Raw genomic sequence first — 21,932 nt, 5'->3', positions numbered from 1 at the left:
ATGGCCGACTCACTGATCAGTGCCCCAACTACAGAACTAGGGAGCTGATTGAGACGCACCCATACAGTATAATTTGCAGGCTACTGATGGCAATTATAATGGTATAATGCATTTCTCGTCCGTCCGAACAAATTGCCTCCAGAAAGCAGCTCACATTCTTTATATCTCTTGCAATGCATCCGCAGGCTCGCAGCAGAAAAACGCTAACATTCATCACATCATTGCACATTCAATGCATGTGTGGCAGGCAAACACAAGTGTCATTCTGTGCATGTAAAATTTTGGTGGTAAATCCAAAGAGATAAATACTTCACTTAACACAGTGATGTCTCATCAATTGTTTCTAAGTTACAGTGATAAATAGCTGCTGCGTGTACTCACATTGATGGCGCAATCGGACCACGGTTCAGACCCAAATAATATGGTGTAAACAATGATCAGCGGGGGCAGGGGGAGGTGGGAGGAAATGAACAGTTCGGTCCAAGCAATCGAACCAAGTGTTAAAGCACTCTAAGTTCAATTTCAAAATAATTTAGTTCCTTTGGTTCTAGATAGAGTGCACTGCAATAGTCATAAACAAGATAAGTGAATATGCATGGCAGAACCATTTCTGTATTAAATTAAAGATATATTTGTCATCCATACTTTTTTTTTCATTGGCAGGCAGACTGGCACCAGAGTACGTATTCAACAGATTAACAGATTAATCTTGACCTAAACTAGCAGGCTGTGTTCCTTTGTTCAGTCTTTGTTGTACAATGGAGAACACATGTTTCCCTGCTCTTTAGTGTGTGTGTGTGTGTGTGTGTGTGTGTGTGTGTGTGTGTGTAAATTTTAGCCTACTACTGGGAATGTAGTGCAATCTTTGATTTGGATAGAAATGGCAATGGTGAATGAAATTAAATGAAATATATAAATGTTGTAAGAACAATAGATGTAACAAAGGTTCATTCACATATAACAATAATATGAAAAATAAAGTGTAAAGATGTCACATTATTTATATTTCAAATGGTTAACATTACTTAATATATCAGGGGGTACTTCAAATGGGTTCAGCTGACAGAAAAGTTTGGGAACCCCTGCTCTAAGGAAATGAGGAAAGAATGCGAGGATGGAGGAAATGAAGCAAGATTTATTAGTAAAATGCAATGTCCTTGCTCACTTGAAGTGTCACTTTAGAGCACCATCTTTTGGCAGCTGCATTACCTCGGCGCGCTTGCCGTTAAGTTATTGAAACTTGATTAAATTATACAGTATATTCATAATAAATCCAAATAATTCAAGATGAACTGTTGAGGGGACCTGGGTAGCTCAGCAAGTAAAGATGCCGACTACCACACCTGGAGTCACAAGTTCAAATCCAGGGCATGCTGAGTGACTCCAGTCAGGCTTCCTAAGCAACCAATTGGCCAGGTTGCTAGGGTGGGAAGAGTCATGTTGGGTTAACCTCCTCGTGGCCACTATAATGTGGTTCTTGCTCTCAGTGGGGCGCGTGGTGAGTTGTACGTTTATGCCATGGAGAATAGCATGGGCCTCCACACGCATTAGGTCTCCATGGTAACGCGCTCAAAAAGCCACGTGATAAGATGCACGGATTGACTGTCTCAGATGCGGAGGCAACTGAGATTCATCCTCCGCCACCCGGATTGAGTCAAGTCACTACGCCACCATGAGGAATTAGAGTGCATTGGGAATTGGGCATGCCAAATTGGGGAGAAAAGGGGAGAAAATACCCCCCAAAAAAGATGAACTGTTGAAGTATGTGACAATTACGGTTTATTTAAACCACAAAGGTGAAACATATATTAAAACTGTTGTACCAGATATGAAGGGGGAGGAGAATATATGTGTGCATCTGGTGTTTTGACAAAAGTCTTCTGCATAGAATCCACCTCGGAAGACCTCCACTTTCCTCTGTCCTCACTTCCTCGGGGTGCATTTTGAGAATAAATATGTCCTTCATGATGGCAGACTTTGAAAGTTGTCAGGGTCACAGGCTCGAGGACGGAGGTGGGAGGAAACAAGGAAGCATCAATTAGGGTACTGAGAAGTACCCATGGTTCACAGCTGTGATGTAACTAAAGGCTATTTGCTATTTAAAAAAAGGTGTGACTAGCCCATGGATATGTCCCACCTAAACTTGCTTCCATGGAAGTAATTTCATGGGGTCTTTAAAGGTGACGTATGATTTTTTTATTTTATGTTAAAATTATTTCTTCTATCTCAATTAATGTGCAAAGACAAATAGAAGTAAGGCAGTCATAGGCTGATTTAATGTTCATGTTCAGATTTATATTGATTAAGAAAGTATATTAGCAAGTAGGCACTTAGCAGATGCTTTTATACTACAATGACAGTCACCCTGGAGCTACATGAGGTTAGGCACACACACACACACACACACACACACACACACACACACACACACACACACACACACACACACACACACACACACACACACAGACTTCTACTGATTCATATAAAGCTAAATATAATGACTACAGACTCCCCATAACCTAAACCCTGTCCCTACCCCTAAAAGAAACTTTTCTGCATTTTTTAAATAAAAACTAAAACATATGTATGAATTTGTGTTGCTAAAGGGAGGTTTTGTCAGATTTAGCTCACTTTTGGGAACAATTTTGTCCTGAAACCATAGCTAAATAAACCAAGATACTCTATCTCTCCTGGTCCTCTCTCTCTCTCTCTCTCACACACACACACACACACATTTAACGATTTAAATTACCTTTAAAATTTTCATTGACAACACACATATTTTTATTTTTATAGAATTTTTTTTTAATTTTCTCCCCTTTTCTTCCAATTTGGAATGCCCAATTCCCACTACTCAGTAGGTCCTCATGGTGGCACGGTTCTGAGACCATCAATCCATGCATCTTATCACGTGGCTCGTTGTGCATGACACTGCAGAGGCTCATGCTACTCTCTACGATCCATGCACAACTTACCACGCGCCCTATTGAGAGCAAGAACCACTTAATCGTGACCACGAGGAGGTTACCTCATGTGACTCTACCCGTCTCTAGCAACCGGGCCAATTTGGTTGCTTAGGAGACCTGGCTGGAGTCACTCAGCACACCCTGGATTCAAACTCATGACTCCAGGGGTGGTAGTCAGCATCAATACTCGCTGAGCTACCCAGGCCCCCGACAACACACATAGTTTTACGAAGAACAGCCTCTGCATGTATTTGTATTCTGGGGGGCATGTAGCTCTGTGTTCTGGGGTTAAGATCAGTTTCTCTGTTTTTCCAATTATTATTTAAGGATTTCTGACAGGTCATGCACATTAAAGCAGTGCTCCGAGACAACATCCAAATGATGCCATCTGGATTAAGTCACTTCCTCTCCACACAAATATCCAGTGGGAATGCAAAATGATACCCACTGAGCATTTTCCAAAACTTTGTGGAGCCTGTTTTTTTTTTCTAGTGATGCACACCACTGTGCACCAAATCACAGCAGTGATTGGAAGTGATCTATATTGACTTACTTTAAAGGATGTACTAGTATTAAGAACACATGTACATTTAGGATGCTGTGTCAAGTTAAAAGAAGTTTGAAAATCACGTCTCGAGATGCATTCTGTTGTGCTTCCTCTAGCTGTCAAGTAAAAACACAAAGTTACATGTACTTCAAGATTGATAGTAGGAAAAGAAATGTACTTTTATTCAAATTTTTAAATACGGGTCATGGGGTGAATTTAATTGCATAAATTTTTTGTAACACTTTATTTTTTATATGATTAATCACACTAAATCAACATGATAAACAGCCCTAAAATATAAATATTAGTGGTCGACCGATATATTGCCGCAGCAGATACATCGGCCGATATTTGCACTAAAAAATGCTGGGTTTTTTTCAACCCAAACGCTGGGGTTGGCCCATTTTTATTTTGTGTTATTTTTTGGGTAGTTTTTGTGTAACCCAGCTGCTGGGTTAGTGGCTGGGTCATTTTCACTGACAGCTGAAACTATACACCCCTCCCCGAGTCCCCCCACCCCAATGTGACAACCCAACGGTGGCCTTAGAACAGCCCAGCTGATGAGTTTCCTGACGCAGGCTTTTTGGATCGTCTTCAGGTGTTAGCAGTTCTCAGCGCAGACAAATTGGAGGATTTATTCTGTGAAATAAGGTTTGTGTCTATAATATCTTTTTATCTTTTATCTACAATATCATAACTGTACACCAGAAAATGCAAAGATACTGTTCCATAATCAGAACTGGACAGCTCATATGACATCTGTAATTAGATGTCATGCTAGCCTCATGAGCTTTGGCTTTGCTAGCCTGTAATGCCCACTGGAGGCTGAATAGGTTTACTTTCTCTGATTTTTGTAGTGATGCAAATGTTTCCTTTCTGCGAAATTTTCCGGTTTGAATCCAAAATATATCACCTACATGATTAATTTGTTTCATACCCTGTATCACCCTGTCTACACCGAATGCGAGTGGTGCATCACTCGTATCACGGTCCTCAACACACTGCTCTAGGCAAGCATCATGCGGAGCTTTGACCAACACATGAAAAGTGTTGGTGTGCATGGTAAAAATTTAAAATATTTATTTGAGTTTAGACTAGAAAAAAGTCAGGGTCAGGAAAAATTAGGGTAACTATTAATGAATAAATAAATTATGAACCATCAAATATTCGTTTTTCTTTGTACTTTAAAACCATCACCAGTGAGGCAAACACTTTGTGAAAAATCACAAACTGGTGCAATCTTCAACCTGTTATTGCACAGAAACATTCTTATTCTTATTGTCTTTTTGTAGATTGAAACAAATATGGTGGAGTACCTCCAGCAGGCTGAGATGTAAAGGCCTTATTCCCCTACATCCTACACTCAGCAAAACAGACCTGCACACAGATCATTTTGAATTCTTAATTAATTCAAGTAAGTTTATGGATTTTATTCATTCCTTGCACTCGACGCTGTGTCGATGTAGTGACACTAGGGGTCACTCTTTGGAGCCCCAAACACCTCTGCTTTTTCTGAAAAAAGGCCAATGAGAATTGGCAAGTGGAATTTGCATGCCACTCCCCCGGACATACAGGTATAAAAGGAGCTGGTATGCAACCACTCATTCAGATTTTCTCTTCGGAGCCGAGCGGTTCTATTCATTGAAGCTGAATTCATCCGCGAAGTTCATTCACCTCATCTGCTGGATTCTATGGCGCATTTCAGCGGCTTCTCCCCCCTCTGCACCCGTGGAGTGCAGAGAACGCCCCTGGGCGCTTCGGCAGAAACAACTAAAAGAGTATATTCTAAAAAGAGTATATTTTCTTTCTAAAAGAGTGGCACACACGGAACGTCTTTTTAAAGATGCCTTTCCATTTGTGTGTTATTCCTGGTTGCGGTCAATATCTCTCCGCTTCTGATGGCCATGATCGCTGTCTTACATCTCTGGGCACTGCCCACGCAGACATCATTCTCCTCATTGCGAGAACATGACCATGGCAACGTTGCACCCCAGTGGCTCCCCGCACCGGTCCTTCTACCTACGGGTTTGAGGCCGCGTCGGTTAGCACCGGGGGCGATTCGGGGACATCAATGGGATTGCCTCCGCCGGGTATCCCCCATCTCAGCGCGAGTTGGACTTCTCATTCGGAGCTCCGGAAGACGATAAGTTATCGAGCGAAGCATCGGAGAGCAGGCTCGTCCAGTCTGACACAGAGGCTTCGGCTCGGCTACCTCCTTCAGGAATGGTCACCCAGTCTCACGCTGATGCGGAAATGACAGACATGCTTTCCCGGGCGGCCGCGAGCATCAGGCTAGAGTGGAACCCTCCACTCTCCCCTGAACCCTCGCAGCTTGAAGATCAGTTCCTGGGCACGGGGCGCCGCCCACGGCCACGCCCCGCCCCTGTTCCTTTTTTCCCGGGAGTGCATGAAGAGCTGACAAGATCGTGGGAGGCACCTTTTACTGCCCGGTCCCGGTAGTTCAGCTCCCCCGCTCTCGCTACCCTCGATGCACTAAATTGCTCATTTAAATGTCATATTTAGGGCTGAACGACTAATCAAAATAAAATCAAAATCACAATTTAATTCAATGAATAAATATCTTGCACGTTTTGCTCCCTGTGCAAACTGTATGTGTGCAGACCTGTTCACTGTAGTGTATTATACATACTCTGAGCATGAATGAGGCTCATGATAGGGTTTTAAAAGTGGTTGTGTGCTTAAAAACACAAAAATTCCTTATCGTGTTCAAGAGTTAACAGACATGTTCGAGTTCAGTCCGGTGTTAATGCACACATACCATTTGTGGTGACTGGATTACTATGTGCACTGTTATTTCTTTCTTCCTTTTATGTTTTAACAGTTTCTCCATGTATATGTAATGACTAAACAGAAACCAGGAGAATCTGCTATCTACTATCTAAAGAACACAAAAATCTTATTATAATTTTTTTATATATTAAAAAGTAAAACTTTTGTCTGAAATTGAGTAAATATTATGCTTAAAAGTTAATTTAATTTTAAGCAATTTTATGTACTTTTATTATGTTATTTACTATGTGTGATATCATATTCAGTACATATCAGCATTATATCAGCCTATCAGCCATCCTGCTCTCTAGATATGTGCAAATGTTTTTATCCATCATATTTATTGCATTAAGTGTTTTTAACTCATTCTGATTCATTTATGCAATGGAATTGTGTATAAGAATGTGGAGGTGTTAATTTTAAGTAAAAAAAATGGTATGTTCCAATTAATAAACATGGGAAAAATTCTGTAGAAAAGCCAGTCGCCACTAGAGGGTGGGAGAACAAAATGGATATATTGTGTTTGGAGCATGTTTGGTGCTGCTGAGCGCAATAGACTCTGGCCTCCATTGTTTAGTGAGGGGTGTCGGTACTGCTTTAACAGTTCTAGTTTTTAGACTGTTTGTAAAATAACCTTGGTTTTATTTTGCTTAAACATGGTTTTTATTTGTACATTTTGCATCTCTTATGAACTAAACATCCTTTTGGAACACCCTCCCTTCTCTCTGGTGTGATTCTCCTCACGATGACAATGCCAAATGCATAATTGTATATGTATACATTTTGGGTAAATTTTAATTGCAAGCCCCACTTCATATGTTTTTAATCTGGTTAAAAGTATGTCAAATGTTGTGTGCCTCACCGAGATCTCTGTGTATTAGATTTTTTACCTGTTTAAATTTGGCAACATTTCTATAAAGCACAAAGGACAAAACTTTCAGCTTTTCAACAGTAACCAAAACTCTTTTGGTTTTTCAGAGGATGACAAAGCACCCAGAGCCAACTGACAAAACCACACAGGCAGAGTTATGGACTAATACTGTATCTTTATATGTCCCGCACAAACAATAGGAAATACAGGGAAAAGACAGAGGGGGTTGGGTTGAAACAACATTCATTAAGCAATTTAAAGCTATAAAACAAAAATTGGCCAAAAACTTGCTCCTACCTTGTAATACAGTTAGGTTTTTGAGGGCCATGGAGTGTTCCCATTCCTTCAGTCTCAGATCTGCTGTGATGACATTCAGGATCTCAATCTCATTCCTCATCTGTTCTTCAAGGTGTATCTGTGTGATCTTCATGCTTGTGGCTTCATGTGACACATTTCCAATCTTCTCCTGCAGTTCACCGATCTTCACCTGGTGCAGAATCACATCTCCATTAAGTGAATGGTTTAATGTCTGTACAGTCCAGCCCACCTCTTCCAGGTGCTCTTGTAGGGTCTCTACATTTGCTACCATTGTCTTCAACATCGCATCCTGGGCTCTGATAGAGACAGCAGCAAAGGCGAGCTCTTCTCCCAGACTGCTGCTGTTTTTTTGGCTGGAATGGCTCATCATGATTAGGTGATCCCAAAGCTGAGCCACAGAGTCCGTGGTGTGCTCAGAGAACGCCTGCAAATCCTTGATATCACGCTCCAAGCCCTGCGTTAGTCGCCCTGGTCATATTAGTAACAGTAGGGCATCTATTAATGACACTTGCAGAGAAAATTTCAATTTTTTATGCTGATGTGGTTTAGGCTATGTTCACACAGGTAGCCTAAATGCAATTTGAGTCATATCAGACTCGAATACATTTGGGGTTTAGTGATATTTTGCCAAAATACAAAAAGCAACGAGAAATTTGATTTTGAGTAATTCTAGTAATTCTCGCCAAATTCATACAGTGGGGCCAAAAAGTCTGAGACCACAAGTGAAAATGCTTGTAATTTATTTTTTAAATTGAATACTGTTTTTTTCTTTATTACATATTATAATCCAGCTTTTAATTTGAGAAAGGTTGAATTGAAAAATTCACAAGAATTTCAGAATTTCTGAGAAAAAGCTGCAGACATCGCTCCAAAAAGGGGGGGGGGAGCTCCAAACTGCCATTAAAGATATAGGGACCCCCTTACCTAACCCTTTCCCTAACCTACAACATGGGTGGAAGTGATGTCCATATCTGGAGTTAGTGCAACCCTTTTTTGGAGTAACCACGCCCTCTTTTGGAGACCCCGCCCCCATTTTTGGTTTAATTACCATATTTACATGCACTTAAGAAAACGGTTTATTCAAGGGTTTTTGCAGAAAACTCCATTCTTAAATGTCATGTAAACGAAAACACCGATATCCTTACGCCATTTAACCTCTGAAGGTGTTTTTTTAAAGATTTCCTTTTTCAGTGGCATACCCAAAATGAAAGGCTTATAACTCGATCAAAAAAATAAATAAAATAAAAAAGAGGGTCAAGTTTTTTTTTGTATCATTGTAAAAAAATTCCTCTAAAAAAGAAACTGCTGAAATGTTTTTTTTTTTTTTTTTCAAACTTATATTTCTGATTTGACATTATAAATCTCTTGGTGTAAATAAGATGGCTCCAAAAAACTGCTTTTGTTTGGTTCCCAATCATGTCAACTGTATCTGACAAAAATTTTGTGTTGATATGACAAAACAATCAGTTATAGCATTACAAAAATAATTTATCCTAGTGAACAAAGACGTCAACATTTGTCCAAAAGCCTCTCCAAACAAATAAAACATAATAATTGTACATAATAACTAATTACAAATGCAAAAACAACAATGACTAAAGTTTTGCATAGCATGCAGCCATGATTTTAGTAATGAGATTTCACAGAATGAGTTTCATTCTGTGCCATTTGAGTCATCAATGAGTTTGTGTCATGTACTTGGTGCCATCTCCTGGTGGCCAAATGTAACATTGTGCTTTATGTGGATTATCCAATGATCTATTTTTTATGTTCCATTTATTTTTTGTGAAGTTATAAGTGAAAACGCATAATTGACATAATTGTCAAAGACATATACTTAGCTATTACTCGCCATATATTTATCTGTGAGTAAAATAAATAGGCTGGTTTTTTTCTACACTTTGAGGGCTTTCCAACTACATATGACACAAGGCTATTTCATGAGTTTAATGTTTTGCAATAATACGTACGTGAAGGGGTGTAACAGTTCTCGGTAAAAAAACTAACCATACGGTTCGCCACCCACGGTTCGGTAAGCATTGGCACGCGGTTCACCTCTAGTTTAATGATGCATCTGGAGCACAAGGTTTGGAGAAGAAAACAAAGCGTCAAATAGACACGGCCTACAACCTCCGCTTATGCACCTGAATGGATCTGTAAATGGATATGTGCCGCCTATGTTTCATGTGGGTCAACTTATTGATATCACAGCTGTATGTTGTGTGTGGTTAAAAAAGGCAAGTGCCAAGCGGAGAAAACCAGCCGCTGATAGAGAAGCCACCTGCGTTATTCAAATCTCCTGTCTGGGAACATTTACTTTTTGCAGTGAATTAGAGAAGCGATGGTCAAAAAACTTTTACAAAACAGGCACTGTTTGCAGACATCGCTCGACACAAGTGTCGTATACTGGTAATACATCGATATATAATTAATCATTTACGCTGACAGCAAGGAAGGATCCCAGATGAACCCGAAACTGCAAAAAAATTTTAGCAGGCACTCAGTGCTAATTCGGACATGAAACAACAACTAAAGCACTTAGGGTGTTTATTGCCAAAGTTATTTTGCCTTACTCCGTTGATAAGGGTGTGGGATTTGTGTATGAATAAAACACTAGAGCCACGTTACGACAGCCCTTCTCGTATTCATTTGAATAGCAAGGTTCCTTCTATAGTGATGTACAGCTTCTGAATGTTAAAATTTATGTTGAGTTGAGTTTGAAATGTACTTTATGTTGATGCATGTAGCGTAATAGTTCAGGTATTAAGTTCAAATGTTGATTTAGTAATTAGAGAACTTTTTTTTTTATTTTTTAGTTAAGGTCCCTAATGAAAATTAACCATGGTTTTACTATAGTAATATTGTAGTAACCATGACTGCTGTCACCATGATTTTCTTAGTAGAAATCATGGTTTTCATTAGGGCTGCAACAACTAATCAATAAAATCGATTATTATCAATAATGGAAATAATCGACAACGAATTTCATTATCGATTAGTTGGATATATGCCGTGAGCACAGAGAAGCTCCGTCAGTGACGTCACTTTACAGCCTGGTGGAAAATAAGTTGCATGATGAAACTCATTTGAAAAAAAAAAGAAACGTAGACAAGCTGAAGCTGGAAAAACATGACCCAAGTTCCCTATCTGTCACTCACTCGATGCTGTGTCGATATAGTGACACTAGGGGTCACTCTTGGGAGCCCGAGACACCTCTGGTCTTTGATAAAAGGCCAATGAAAATTGGCGAGTGGTATTTGCATACCTCTCCCCCGGACATACGGGTATAAAAGGAGCTGGTATGCAACCACTCATTCAGATTTTCTGAATCTTCTGAGCCGAACGATCGATGTTTACTGAGATGACTGTTCATTCACCTCTACTGGATCTGACAGTGCATTTCAGCGGCTTCTCCCTCCTCTGCACTGGTGCACTGCAGAGAATGCCCCTGGGTGCTTCGGCAGGAAAAAGAGAGTATATTTTTCTAAAAAAGAATATTTCTCTAAAAGAGCAGCACACACGGAACGTCTTTTTAAAGTTGCATCTTTTTAAAGATGTCTTTACGATTGTGTGTTATTCCTGGTTGCAGTCGTTATCTCTCAACTTCGGTCACGATCACTGTCTTTCATGTCTGGGCGCGACCCATGTGGAGAGAGCGTTCGTGGATGGATCATGTATTCACTGCGAGAACATGACCATGGCAACCTTGCAGTCGCAGCTTGCTTTCGTAAGATAGCAAGCCACCCCAACTGCTCCCCGCCTCAGTCCTTCTACCTATGGGTATGAGGCCAGCAGTGCTAGCACTGGGGGCGATTTGGGGACCCCAATGGGACCACCTCTGACGGACCCCAATGGGACCACCTCCCATGGACCTCTCATTCCCCAGCACGCTGCCGATTGGGCTTCTGGATGAGTCCGCCGGCTCGTCTCATGGCGAGTTCGACCTTTTGTTTGGAGCCCGCGAAGCTGATGAGCTCTCGAGCGCAGCATCGGAGAGCAGGCTCATCCAGTCGGATGCAGAAGCCTCAGCTGGGCTCCCCCCCTCGGGTGCGGTTGCCCAGTCACAGGCTGATGCGGAAATGATGGACATGCTTTTCCGGGCAGCCGCGAGCGTCGGGCTAGAGTGGAACCCTCCGCTCTCCCCTGAACCCTCGCGGCTCTATGATTGGTTCCTGGGCTCGCGGCGCCGCTCAAAGCAGCCACGCCCTGCTCCAGTCCCTTTCTTCCAGGAAGTGCATGAGGCACTGACAAGATCATGGGAGGCACCTTTTACTGCCTGGTCTCGATCTTTCAGCTCCACCACCCTCACTACCCTCGATGGCGGGGCAGCCAGGGGCTATTCGGCCATTCACCTGGTGGATAAGGCACTCGCGGTGCACCTATACCCGCAAGGACTGTAGGTTCAAGTCGTCCCTGACGGTCAAAGCCTACAGTGCAGCTGGACAAGCCGCCTCTGACCTGCACGCCATGGCTCTCCTACAAGTCCACCAAGCCAAGGCGCTAAAGGAACTGCACGAGGGTAGTTCCGCCCCTGATTTGATGCAGGAGCTGCGCTCGGCGACCGAACTCGCGGTCTCTCGGGCGGGCGATGTCCACCTTAGTGGTCCAGGAGTGCCACCTTTGGCTCAACCTGGTCGAGATGGGTGAGACCGACAAGGCACGGTTCCTTGCTGCCCCCATTTCCCAGGTTGGCCTATTCGGCAACACCATCGAGGACTTTGCCCAGCAGTTCTCGACGGTGAAGCAGCAGACGGAGGCTATCCGGCAAATCCTGCCACGGCACGGCTCAAGATCCCGTACCCCGCCTGCTCGTCGCAAAGGGCGTCCCCCTGCGGTGACTGCACCGGCTCCACCGCAGCCCACCCCTTTGGCCCGGCCCCGGCGTGGAGCCCATCGCAGGAAGCAGATGCCACCCGTCTCAAGGCCGGCCACCAAGAACCCTCAGAAGGCTTCGAAGCGCCCCTGAGACGGGCGACCCAGGCCCAGAAACCCACCTTGGAGCTGGTAAGCAGACCACTCCATCCCCCGTTGGAGGGCCAGGAGGAGAATCTTTTGTTGCTTTTTCATTTAATTTCTCCGCATGCCCAAGTGGCTGTGGTACCCAACAGCTCAGCAAAAGAGCGGTTTCCTCATTCCCTGGGTCACGTACCCGGTGTGCACGGCCGTCATCACGACCACCGTCCACCTTTCCATCCTTGCAGGTTTGGCGCTCCAGCAGCGGTCTCCACCCCGATTTGACAGTCTCCACGAGTCATGAGGACAGGCCTCTTCTTCCCCCACCCCGCCGCGAGGCCCCACCTGCCGGTACGTCCGACAAGACTGTCCCCTTGGTCCCCCTCACTCGGAGATTGCTCTTTCCAATCCGTCGCTATGGCTGATCCGGACCGTCCGACTCGGCTATGCGATTCAGTTCACCAGGAGTCCGCCCAGGTTCAGCGGCATCCACTTCACCTCGGTGAAAGGCGAGAAGGCTGCTACCTTGCGCGCAGAGATCGCTATCCTCCTACGGAAGGATGCGATAGAGCCTGTCCCTCCAGCCGTGATGAAGAAGGGGTTTTACAGCCCCTACTTCATTGTACCGAAAAAAGGCGGTGGGTTGCGGCCAATCTTGGACCTGCGAGTACTGAACCGGGCTTTACACAGACTCCAGTTCAAGATGCTGATGCAAAAACACATTCTGGCGAGTGTCTGGCATGAAGATTGTTTCACGGCGGTAGACTTGAAGGACGTGTACTTCCACGTCTCTATTCTACCTTGATACAGACCCTTCCTGCAGTTTGCATTCGAGGGTCAGGCGTGTCAGTACAAGGTCCTCCCTTTCAGTCTGTCCTTGTCCCCTCGCGTCTTCACGAAGGTCGCAGAGGCAGCTCTTGCCCCAATAAGGGAAGTGGGCATTCGCATTCTCAACTATCTCAACAATTGGCTAATCCTAGCCCACTCTCGGGATATGCTGTGTGCACACAGGGACCTGGTGCTCTCGCACCTCAGCCGACTAGGGCTTCAGGTCAACTGGGAAAAGAGCAAGCTCCTCCCGGTTCAGAGCATCTCTTTGCTCGGTTTGGAGTTGGACTCAGTCTCACTGACGGTGCGCCTCACGAACGAGCACGCACAGTCGGTGCTGACCTGTTTGAAGGCATTCAAACAGAAAACAGCGGTTCCACTGAAACTCTTTCAGAGGCTCCTGGGGTGGCGTGGTGGTAGACACGATCACTCAGGCTAGGGTCCCCTCTACGAGGCGCCTGTATGCCTTTAAGTGGCATCTGTTCGCTAAGTGGTGTTCTTCCCGAAGCAAAGACCCCCAGAGATGAGCAGTCGGTTCGGTGCTTTCCTTCTTGCAGGAGAGGTATAGCGGCACACCACGACACAGTGGACGGTAAGTCCTTAGGGAAGCACCACCTGATCATCATGTTCCTGAGAGGTGCCAGGAGGTTGAATCCCTTCAGACCACAACTCTTTCCCTCATGGGACCTCTCTGTAGTTCTTCAGGGTCTACAGAGAGCCCCCTTTGAGCCTTTGCAGTCAGCTGAGCTTAAGGCACTCTCCTTGAAGACTGCCCTCCTGACTGTGCTCACTTCCATCAAGAGGGTAGGAGACCTGCAAGCATTCTCTGTCAGCGAAACGTGCATGGAGTTTGGTCCAGGCTACTCTCACGTGATCCTGAGACCCCGACCGGGCTATGTGCCCAAGGTTCCCACGACCGCTTTTAGGGACCAGGTGGTGTACCTGCAAGTACTGCCCCAGGAGGAGGCAGACCCAGCCCTGACGTTGCTGTGTCCTGTGCGTGCTTTACGCATCTATTTGGATCGCACGCAGAGTTTTAGAGTCTCTGAGAAGCTCTTTGTCTGCTTTGGTGGACAGTGGAAAGGAAGCACTGTCTCAAAGCAGAGGATCACCCACTGGCTCACTGATGCCATAACTATGACATATCACGCCCAGGACATGCCGCCCCCGGTAGGGCTACAGGCCTATTCTACCAGGGGTATAGCGGCCTCCTGGGCCTTGACCAGGGGCGCCTCTCTAACAGACATTTGCAGAGCAGCGGGCTGGGCAACACCCAACACCTTTGCGAGGTTCTACAATCTCCGGGTGGAACCGGTTTCGTCCCGTGTAGTGGCACGCACAAGCAGGTAAGTCTGGGACAGCCAGCCGGGTGTATCGCTTGCGCATAGCGCCTTTCACCTTCCCTGAGCTGAAGACGTGCGCCGTTAACTCCCAGTAGTGTTCACAAACTGTGTTCCCTGGTTGATTTCCTCCGAGCCCTGTGGCGGAGAGACTCGCTGCAGGCTCAGTACACATGCTAACTAAGCCCTGTACTGGGGTAGGTGCTCCGCGTGTGGTGGTTCCACGTAGGTAACCCCATGCGACATATATCTTCCGCTAATTCATTTCCTAGAGGCCCCTCTGCCCCAGTCACCATGCTTGAAGTTACTCCTCCCCCGTAGGGCAGGACCTACCTTGGGACTCCCCCACATGGCATACTTCCGACATAGCTCGGCAAGACCATATTTCCACTTAAATACCCCCAAAGGGTGGGGTGTGGTCTCCGCGGTGTCTTCCCCTTGGGAGGGACACCCTCCCGACTAGATCTTGTGGGCCCAGTCGGTTAATCCCCCTTTTTTTAGGGAGTGGGAAAAAGGGGATAAGAGGCCACGACTGGGCTAGCCCATCTCTATCTTTTGGGTAGTCTACTTGTCCCCAAAGCACCGTTTGACACTCATAACTGTGTTGGGGGAGGTTACGTGTTGGCCTGGTGTGCTGGCTACGAGGCACACTGTGGTCTGCCTGTCACACACCGCCAGTTCACATAACACAGTTCAGCCAGTTGTGGCGTTTTTGTATAAGGACCCCTAGTGTCACTACATCGACACAACGTCGAGTGAGTGACAGATAGGGAACATCCATGTTACTTACGTAACCTCCGTTCCCTGATGAAGGGAACGAGATATGTGTCCCTCCTGCCACAACGCTGAACTACCCGCTGAAATGGCCGGGACATTGTCTCGGCTCCTCAGCATAAAACCTGAATGAGTGGTTGCATACCAGCTCCTTTTATACCCGTATGTCCGGGGGAGTGGTATGCAAATACCACTCGCCAGTTTTCATTGGCCTTTTATCAAAGACCAGAGGTGTCTCAGGCTCCCAAGAGTGACCCCTAGTGTCACTACGTCCACATAACATCTCGTACCCTCCATCAGGGAACGGAGGTTATGCAAGTAACCAGGATGTTTTCCAGCGCATGAGAGAACTTTATAAACACTTCAAAGAAGATCATAATAAGCATGCTGTTTAATGTGAAGCAGTTGCTGCATCAGGTGCACTGAAAAAGTGATTGTGCATTTGATGCACTTAAGAGTTGTTTCTCTCAAGCACATGACTTACATTTTTCTGCAATTTTCTGTTTTATAATGTATACATTTTATGAATTCAAACTCAGGCTCGTATTTCCGCGTATTTCGTATTTGTTTTTACCACATGCGAGTCTCCGTTAAACTTCATTGAGCAAGAGAGTGCACTAATCCACGTCAATCAAACCAATTGCAATGGAGTGCAATCACTTTGATTAAACTCGTGCAACATAATGAAACTTTCAGTTTCAATGTAATCAATTGTGCAGCTTTCACTGATGTCATGCTGATGTCTCAGAGGTCAAAATGTGAGGTTTAAAGTGTTTTAGATCGTTTATCATCATGTAAGCGCATGTAATAATGAGCACCGGAATGAGACTTTTCAGCACAAGAGTGAATCTGCACTGCATTTACAGATGATTGTACTATATTAAACTGTATACAATGCTGAATATAATGTATAATAATGCTAAGGGTCCTGATATTTGATCGTCCTGATAATGCCAAATGTAATGTATGATTCCACTAGTAAATTTATACCATGGCAAACTTTATTTTACTGGATAAACATACACATATTTTTTTAATGAATAGTTTAGAAACATTTTATCAGTGACAATACTATTTTAAAACCTACAATAATAATTTAAAATACTTAAAGGTGCACTCAGTAACTTTTGTCTTTGTGTCATCTTGGACTTACACTGACACCTAGATGGTTGGATGTAGCATAATTTAAAATAAACTGTTTCAGATGCCATTGTAGAATTTAATATTCAAAGTCAGCCATGAAGCAGTTTTCGCCCAGGGCGTCATACAAGCTAGAACCACTACTGTTCATGTCTTTAGAAGTTAAACCTTTTTAATGAGGATAAAATTACTGAGTGCATCTTTAAAATATATGTAATCAGGGTCAGTGTTCAAGCATATGTATCTAAAATAATTATGAATTTTTCAGCTGGGCAGAATTATTAATATTTCTATTCTGGCGTCACCATTGCCCTCTGCTGGGCTGATTTTTTGTCCCACTCCATCCCCAATGGATCATTTTATTCTTTAATCAACAGTACTGTTTTGCATATACAGTGCATCCGAAAAAGTATTCACAGCACTTCACTTTTTCCACATTTTGTTATGTTACAGCCTTATTCTAAAATGGATTAAATTCATTATTTTCCTCAAAATTCTATAAACAATACCCCATAATGACAACGTGAAAGAAGTTTGTTTGAAATCTTTGCAAATTTATTAAAAATAAAAAACGAAAAAAATTACATGTACATAAGTATTCACAACCTTTGCCATGACACTCAAAATTGAGCTCAGGTGCATCCTGTTTCCACTGATCATCCTTGAGATGTTTCTACAACTTGATTGGAGTCCACCTGTGGTAAATTCAGTTGATTGGACATGATTTGGAAAGGCACACACCTGTCTATATAAGTTCCCACAGTTAACAGTGCATGTCAGAGCACAAACCAAGCCATGAAGTCCAAGGAATTGTTTGTAGACCTCCGAGACAGGATTGTATGAGCACAGTGACCTCCATCATCCGTAAATGGAAGAAGTTTGGAAGCTTCTTTGAGCTGGCCGCCTGGGCAAACTGAGTGATCGGGGGAGAAGGGCCTTAGTCAGGGAGGTGAGGTGACCAAGAACCCGATAGTCACTCTGACAGAGCTCCAGCATTTCTCTGTGGAGAAAGGAGAACCTTCCAGAAGAACAACCATCTCTGCAGCACTCCACCAATCAGGCCTGTATGGTAGAGTGGCCAGATGGAAGCCACCTCTCAGTAAAAGGCACATGACAGCCCGCCTAGAGTTTTTCAAAAGGCACCTGAAGGACTCTCAGACCATGAGAAACAAAGATTGAACTTTTTGGCCTGAATGGCAAGCGTCATGTCTGAAGGAAACCAGGCACCGCTCATCACCTGGCCAATACCATCCCTACAGTGAAGCATGGTGGTGGCAGCATCATGCTGTGGGGATGTTTTTCAGCGGCAGGAACTGGGAGACTAGTCAGGATCAAGGGAAATATGAATGCAGCAATGTACAGAGACATCCTTGATGAAAACGCTCTGGACCTCAGACTGGGGTGAAGGTTCATCTTCCAACAGGACAACGACCCTAAGCACACAGCCAAGATAACAAAGGAGTGGCTCCGGGACAACTCTGTGAATGTCCTTGAGTGGCCCAGCCAGAGCCCAGACTTGAACCCGATTGAACATCTCTGGAGAGATCTGAAAATGGCTGTGCACTGACGCTCCCCATCCAACCTGATGGAGCTTGAGAGGTCCTGCAAAAAAGAATGGGAGAAACTGCCCAAAAATAGGTGTGCCAAGCTTGTAGCATCATACTCAAAAAGACTTGAGGCTGTAATTGGTGCCAAAGGTGCTTCAACAAAGTATTGAGCAAAGGCTGTGAATACTTATGTACATGTGATTTTTTTTTCCGTTTTTTATTTGTAATAAATTTGCAAAGATTTCAAACAAACTTCTTTCACGTTGTCATTATGGGGTATTGTTTGAAGAATTTTGAGGAAAATAATGAATTTAATCAATTTTGGAATAAGGCTGTAACATAACAAAATGTGGAAAAAGTGAAGCGTTGTGAAAACTTTCCGGATACACTGTATGCACTCATACACTGGGAGAATCCCGGAGCTTTACATTAAAGGGAAACCCCACTACTGAAATGCAATTCCTCTGCAGGTTGTGATGCAAAGTTAAGGAAACAGAAACAGCAACAACTCTGGAATATTTGGAATTAAAGTGGAGAAACAGAGAATAAAATAGGCAAGTTTGTTATTTACACAAGCGTTGACGGGAAATTATGTTGCTGTGGAGAAAGCTGCTTACTGACCGGGCCACATGTAAACTGGAGTGAAGAGAATGCCGCTTATACAGTGCATTTAAACAGGAACGTTGCTTCCTCGCAATAACCCGCTTTCTGGTGTCCATGTAAACATGCACTTTTACTTTTTTTTTTACTTTTTTTGGTCCAAAAATATTTTCCATGTATAGGGACTATTCTATTCTATTCTATTATTCTACATACCAACATCTGGCAAATAATTAACTATTACACAATGCAAAACCCATTGACAATGTGTTTGAGTAGGAAATGGGTATAAATAGCTTTCTAGAATTTTCTGTTTCTGGTGGTTACCGAGCTGCTGCAGCTGATCACTGTGATTCTGAAAGAGGCTCTCCAGCTTCCAGATGTTCTCCAGAAGGTCAGTTTGTGAGGGAAGCTGGTTGAGAGATCTCTGCATGCTCTCAGAGCGTTCACCCAGACGAGTCATGTTCTCCAGCAGAGCCTCCTGCCTCTCTGATGACGCCTGGTATCTAGACACTGAAATAGCAGAGAAATGGAGCGAAATGACTTATTGTTGACACTCATGGTTGATCCAAGCTTGATCAAAAGAAACTTATCCCACATTGCACAAAGCTGAGGTAATGATGTATGAGATAAAGTCTTTGGAGATGAAGAGATAACATCATGGTTACTTTCGTAACCTCCGTTCCCTGATGGAGGGAACGAGACGTTGTGTCGATGTAGTGACACTAGGGGTCACTCTTGGGACCCCCAAACACCTCTGCTTTTTGGAAAAAAGGCCAATGGGAATTGGCGAGTGGAATTCGCATGCCACTCCCCCAGACATACGGGTATAAAAGGAGCTTATATGCAACCACTCATTCAGGTTTTGTGCTGAGGAGCCGAGACCAGGTCCCGGCCATTTCAGCGGGTAGTTCAGCGTTGTGGCAAGAGGGACACAATGTCTCATTCCCTCCATCAGGGAACGGAGGTTACGAAAGTAATCATGACTTTCCCTATCTGTCACTCACTCGACGTTGTGTCGATGTAGTGACATTAGGGATCCCTATACAAAATGCCACAACTATATGAACTGTGTTACGTGAACTGGCGGTGCGTGACAGGCAGACCGTTGTGTGCCTCATAGCCAGCGCACCAGGCCATCACGTAACCTCCCCCAACGCTCTTATGAGCATTGAATGGTCCTTCAGGAACATGTTGACTGCCCAACAATAGGGATCGGCTAGTCCAGCTGAGGCCTCTTTTACTTTTTTCTCCGCAAAAAGAGTGGAATTTGTTAACCAACTGGGAGCCATAAGTGTCTACGTCAGGGGTGTCCCTCCCAAGGGGAAGACACCGCAGAGACCACACCCCACCCAAAAAGGGGGGGGGGTATTTTCAGTGGAATACGTCACATGGTCTTACCGAGTCTTGTCGGAAGTATGTGGAGAGGTCCCATGGTAGGTCCTACCCGAAAGGGGAGGAGTTTCTACAAAGCATGGTGACCGGGGGCAGAGGGGCCTCTGCCCAAGGAAGACACAGTTTACCGACAGGGAAACGATTTTGCGGAAGATATCACATGGGGTCGCCTTCGGGGAAACAGCACATGTGGAGCACCTACTTCAGTACAGAGTCTCATTAGCGCACGTACTGGGCCGACAGCAAGTTTCTCCACAAACTCAACTGCCGCAGGGCTGAGGAGGAAATTCATCCAGGGATCACAGTCTGTGAAAATGACTGGGAATCAAGAACGCAAGTCTTCACCTCAAGGGAGGGGAAAGGCGCTATGCACAAGTGGTAAACCCGGCCAGCTGTCCTGGAACCTATCTGCTCATGCCTGCCAATACATGGGACGAGACCGGCACAAACTGAAGATTGTAGAACCTCGCAAAGGTGTTGGGTGCTGCCCAGCCTGCTGCTCAACAGATGTCCGCCAAAGAGGCGCCACTGGCCAGGGCCCAGGATGCCGCCACACTCCTGGTAATGTGGGCTCATAACCCCGCAGGGGGTGGCATGTCCTGAGCCTGATATGCCATCGCGATGGCGTCAATGACCCAGTGGGAAATCCTCTGTTTGAAGACAGCGCTTCCTTTCTGCTGTCCACCAAAGCAGACAAAGAGCTGCTCGGAGCTTCTAAAGCTCTGCGAGTGATCCAAATAGATGCGTAAAGCTCGCACCGGACACAGAAAAGCCAAGGCTGGGTCTGCCTCCTCCTGGGGCAGCGCTTGCAGGTTCACCACCTGATCCCTAAAAGGGGTCGTGGGAACCTTGGGCACATAGCCCAGTTGTGGCCTCAGGATTACGTGAGAGTAACCTGGACTGAACTCCAGGCATGATTCGCTGACAGAGAACGCCTGCAGGTCCCCTACCCTCTTGATGGAAGTGAGCGCAGTCAGGAGGGCAGTCTTCAAAGAGAGTGCCTTAAGCTCAGCTGACTCCAAGGGCTCAAAGGGAGCTCCCCGTAGACCTTGAAGGACTACAGAGAGGTCCCACGAGGGGACGAACCTCCTAGTGCCTCTCAGGAACCTGATGATCAAGTCATGCTTCCCCAAGTACTTACCATCTACTGCATCGTGATGAGTCGAAATAGCAGCTACATACACCTTCAAGGTGGAGGGGGACAGCCGCCCCTCCAGCCTCTCCTGCAGGAAGGAAAGCACCGATCTGACTGCGCATCTCTGGGGGTCTTCGCATTGGGAAGAACACCACTTAGAGAACAGACGCCACTTCAAGGCATACAGGCGCCTCATAGAGGGAGCCCTAGCCTGAGTGATCATGACTACCACCACGGGTGGTAGGCCACTTAGGTCTTCTGCGTTCCATCCAAGGGCCATCGACTCCAAATCAGCTGGACTACCTGGGGGTGGAGTCTCCACTCTCCCCTGAGGGTAATCTGTCATGACAGTGCGTCCGCTACGGTGTTGAGGTCACCTGGGATGTGAGTGGCTTGTAGTGACTTGAGGCACTGCTGACTCTAGAGGAGGAGACGGCGGGCAAGTTGTGACATGCAACGGAAGCATAGACCGCTTTTTTGACGGTTGATGTATGCTACCATCGCTGTGTTGTCCATACAGACCAACACTACTTGCCCTGGATCAACGGCCGCAACCTCTGCAGGGCGAGCAGTACTGCCAACAACTCTAGGCAGTTGATGTGCCAATGCAACCGCAGGCCAGTCCAGGAGCTGGCGGCTGTGTTCCCATTGCATACGGCGCCCCAGCCCGTATTGGAGGCATCTGTTGTAACCACGATGTGCCTGGAGACCTGCTATAGGGGAAC

The 21,932-nt window shown here is 45.1% G+C and overlaps 1 protein-coding gene across 2 annotated transcripts in view; it reads right to left on the bottom strand.

The window, feature by feature from the left end:
- The window catches only part of scara5 (scavenger receptor class A, member 5 (putative)), a 159,638-nt gene that overhangs the window by 73,717 nt on the left and 63,989 nt on the right, over window positions 1-21,932 (bottom strand). For both annotated transcript variants that reach the window (XM_051644861.1, XM_051644862.1), the window contains exons 4-5: window positions 19,005-19,190; window positions 7,475-7,963 (exon numbers count right to left, since the gene is read on the bottom strand). In XM_051644861.1, coding sequence (XP_051500821.1) covers window positions 7,475-7,963; window positions 19,005-19,190 — 675 coding nt within the window. The remainder of the gene's footprint in view (window positions 1-7,474; window positions 7,964-19,004; window positions 19,191-21,932) is intronic.

This window comes from Myxocyprinus asiaticus, chromosome 19, assembly GCF_019703515.2.
Source record: "Myxocyprinus asiaticus isolate MX2 ecotype Aquarium Trade chromosome 19, UBuf_Myxa_2, whole genome shotgun sequence".
Lineage (NCBI taxonomy): Eukaryota > Metazoa > Chordata > Actinopteri > Cypriniformes > Catostomidae > Myxocyprinus > Myxocyprinus asiaticus.
The sequence above is the reverse complement of the archived record's forward strand: the minus strand, read 5'-3'. Positions and strand labels throughout refer to the sequence as shown.